The sequence below is a fragment of the Nicotiana sylvestris genome, chromosome 11 (assembly GCF_000393655.2).
Source record: "Nicotiana sylvestris chromosome 11, ASM39365v2, whole genome shotgun sequence".
In the NCBI taxonomy this organism is placed as follows: domain Eukaryota; kingdom Viridiplantae; phylum Streptophyta; class Magnoliopsida; order Solanales; family Solanaceae; genus Nicotiana; species Nicotiana sylvestris.
In genome coordinates this window covers 58737042-58739335 of record NC_091067.1, presented here as the reverse complement: position 1 = coordinate 58739335, position 2294 = coordinate 58737042, and the positions used below count along the sequence as shown (strand labels likewise).

The window sequence follows — 2294 nt, the reverse complement described above, 5'->3', positions numbered from 1 at the left end:
TTCTAAAAACTTGGCCAAATACCTTAACTTTGAAAAAAAAAGTACTTTTGGCAACCAAACTAAAATCTCTTTGGCCAAAATGAAGCTTGGCCATACAGGCTACTAGTGACCTTAGTATTAATGGTCACACTTCTGCTTTCATTAACCTTACAACTGATATAATGCATCTCTAATATTAGTAATAACATTTTTTTCTTTACCCCAAAAAATAGTTCAGGGTTCGGAGATAGATGTCTCATTTATCACCTATAAAAACCCTTCTTGTAATATTATTATGCAATGTTCAATAAGTCAATAATTATTTTAGTAGATAGGGACCTCAGGGAGCTGGGGGCATATGTTAAGAAGGTGAACGATAGATTGATGGTTATTAAGCTAGTAGTTGGTGGGCTCACTTTAAGCGTGATTAGTGCTTACCGCCCGCAGGCAGGCTTGGACGAGGAGCTTAAAAAGCACTTCTGGGAGGATTTGGATGCGGCGGTGCGAGGTATTCCGCACAACGAGAAGTTATTCATAGGAAGAAATTTTAATGGTCATATTGGGGAGATGTCTAGGGGATATGATGATGTGCATGGCAGGTTCAGTTTTAGGAATGAGGGTGGCACTTCGTTGCTGGATTTCGCTAAAGCTTTTTATTTGGTGGCAGCTAACTTATGTTTCCAAAAGAGGGAGGACCATTTAGTCACATTTCAGAATATAGTGGCCAAGACTCAGATTGATTACCTTCTTTGCAAGAAGAGTGATAATGTCTTATGCACTGATTGCGAGGTTATACCGAGCGAGTGACTTTCGACCCAACATAGGCTCTTGGTAATGGACTTGGAGATCAAGGGAAAGAGGAAGAAGAGATCACTATACAACAAACCTAAGATTAAGTAGGTAGACTTGACTGAGGACAAAGCTCGGGCATTGGGGGAGAAGTTGTTGGCTATGGGGGTCTGGAGGAGTAGTGGGAACGCGAGTAGTATGTCGGCCATGACAACGGACTGCATTAGGGAAGCTGCGAGGGAGGTGCTAGGGGTTATAAAGGGTTACTCGAGGGGAGGGGGCACAAAGGGGATTGGTGGTGAAATGGAGAGGTCCAACAAAAAATGAAAGCCAAGAAAGTGGCATATGTGAAGCTAGTGGAGAGCACCGACAAGGAGGAGAAGAGGACGAATAGGGAGTGTTATAAAAAGGCAAAGAAAGAGGCAAAGTTAGCGGTCACGACGTCCAAGACAGTAACGTTTGAGCGCTTGTATGAGGAACTTGGGGGCAGAGTTGGTGACAAGAAACTGTTTAGGCTAGCCAAGGTTAGAGAGAGGAAGGCTTGGGACCTGGACCAAGTGAGGTACATCAAAGACTAGGAAGGCAAGGTATTGGTGTAAAAGGTATGTATTTGGTGCAAGTGTCAGATATACTTCCATAAAATCTTGAACGAAGATGGGGACAGGAACATCATGCTTGGGGAGTTGCAGAACTCAGAAAACAAGCGTGATTTTGGGTTTTGTAGGGACATTAAAGTTGATGAGGTTAAGGATGAGTAAGGGTAGGGCGACTGGGCCCGACGAGATTCTGATGGAATTTTAGAAGGACGTGGTTTGGACAGGTTTGGAGTTGCTCATTAGACTATATAATGTCATTTTTAGGATGAAGAAGATGCCCGAAGAATAAAGGCAGAATTTGATGGTTCTGTTGTACAAGAACAAGGGAGATGACCAGAATTGCAATAACTATAGGGGTATTAAGTTGCTGAGTCACACTATGTAAGTTGGGAGAGGATGGTGGAGAGGAGGGTGAGGAGGTATGTGTCTATCTTGGAGAATCAGTTCAGACTCGTGTCGGGACAGTCGACTATTGAAGTTATTCATCTTGTGAGGAGATTGATAGAACAGTATAGGGAGAAGAAGAAGGACTTGTATATGGTGTTCATTGACCTAGAAAAAGACTACGACAAAGTCCCAAGGGAGGTTCTATAGAGATGTTTGGAGGCTAGAGGAGTCCTAGTAGCGTACATTAGGGTGATCAACAATATGTATGATGGAGTTAAGACTAGGGTAAGGACGGTAGGAGGAGACTTGGATAATTTCCAAAATGGTGATGGGGTTACACCAGGGATTAACTCTTAGCCCATTTTTATTTGCTCTAGCAATGGATGTGCTGACGCAACACATTCAGGAGGAGGTGCCATGGTGTATGTTATTTGCAAATGACATAGTGTTGATTGACAAGACGTGTTGCGGGGTTAACACTAGGCTGGAGGTGTGGAAACAGATCCTAGAGTCTAAAGGTTTTAAATTGAGTAGGACAAAAAT

The 2294-nt window shown here is 42.9% G+C and overlaps 2 protein-coding genes across 2 annotated transcripts; both read left to right on the top strand.

Annotated features, from left to right (window-relative positions):
• The first annotated feature begins 279 nt into the window (after positions 1 to 279).
• LOC104217272 (uncharacterized) lies at positions 280 to 786 on the top strand. Its single transcript, XM_009767466.1, has one exon. It carries the CDS (start codon positions 280 to 282, stop codon positions 784 to 786), a length of 507 nt encoding a protein of 168 aa, XP_009765768.1.
• Positions 787 to 1091: 305 nt separating this feature from the next.
• Positions 1092 to 1697, top strand: LOC138881077 (uncharacterized). Its single transcript, XM_070161277.1, has 3 exons — positions 1092 to 1292; positions 1395 to 1511; positions 1629 to 1697. The coding sequence occupies exons 1-3, from the start codon at positions 1092 to 1094 to the stop codon at positions 1695 to 1697; spliced, it is 387 nt and encodes a 128-aa protein (XP_070017378.1).
• Positions 1698 to 2294: the final 597 nt, after the last annotated feature.

Bases quoted from the DNA above. Each gene is read 5' to 3' on its own strand.
- LOC104217272 (XM_009767466.1), top strand. From the start codon at position 280: ATGTTCAATAAGTCAATAATTATTTTAGTAGATAGGGACCTCAGGGAG.
- LOC138881077 (XM_070161277.1), top strand. From the start codon at position 1,092: ATGAAAGCCAAGAAAGTGGCATATGTGAAGCTAGTGGAGAGCACCGAC. The intron at 1,293-1,394 runs GTTAGAGAGAGG...TGCAAGTGTCAG, and splicing joins AACTGTTTAGGCTAGCCAAG to ATATACTTCCATAAAATCTT. The intron at 1,512-1,628 runs GTTAAGGATGAG...TGTCATTTTTAG, and splicing joins GGGACATTAAAGTTGATGAG to GATGAAGAAGATGCCCGAAG.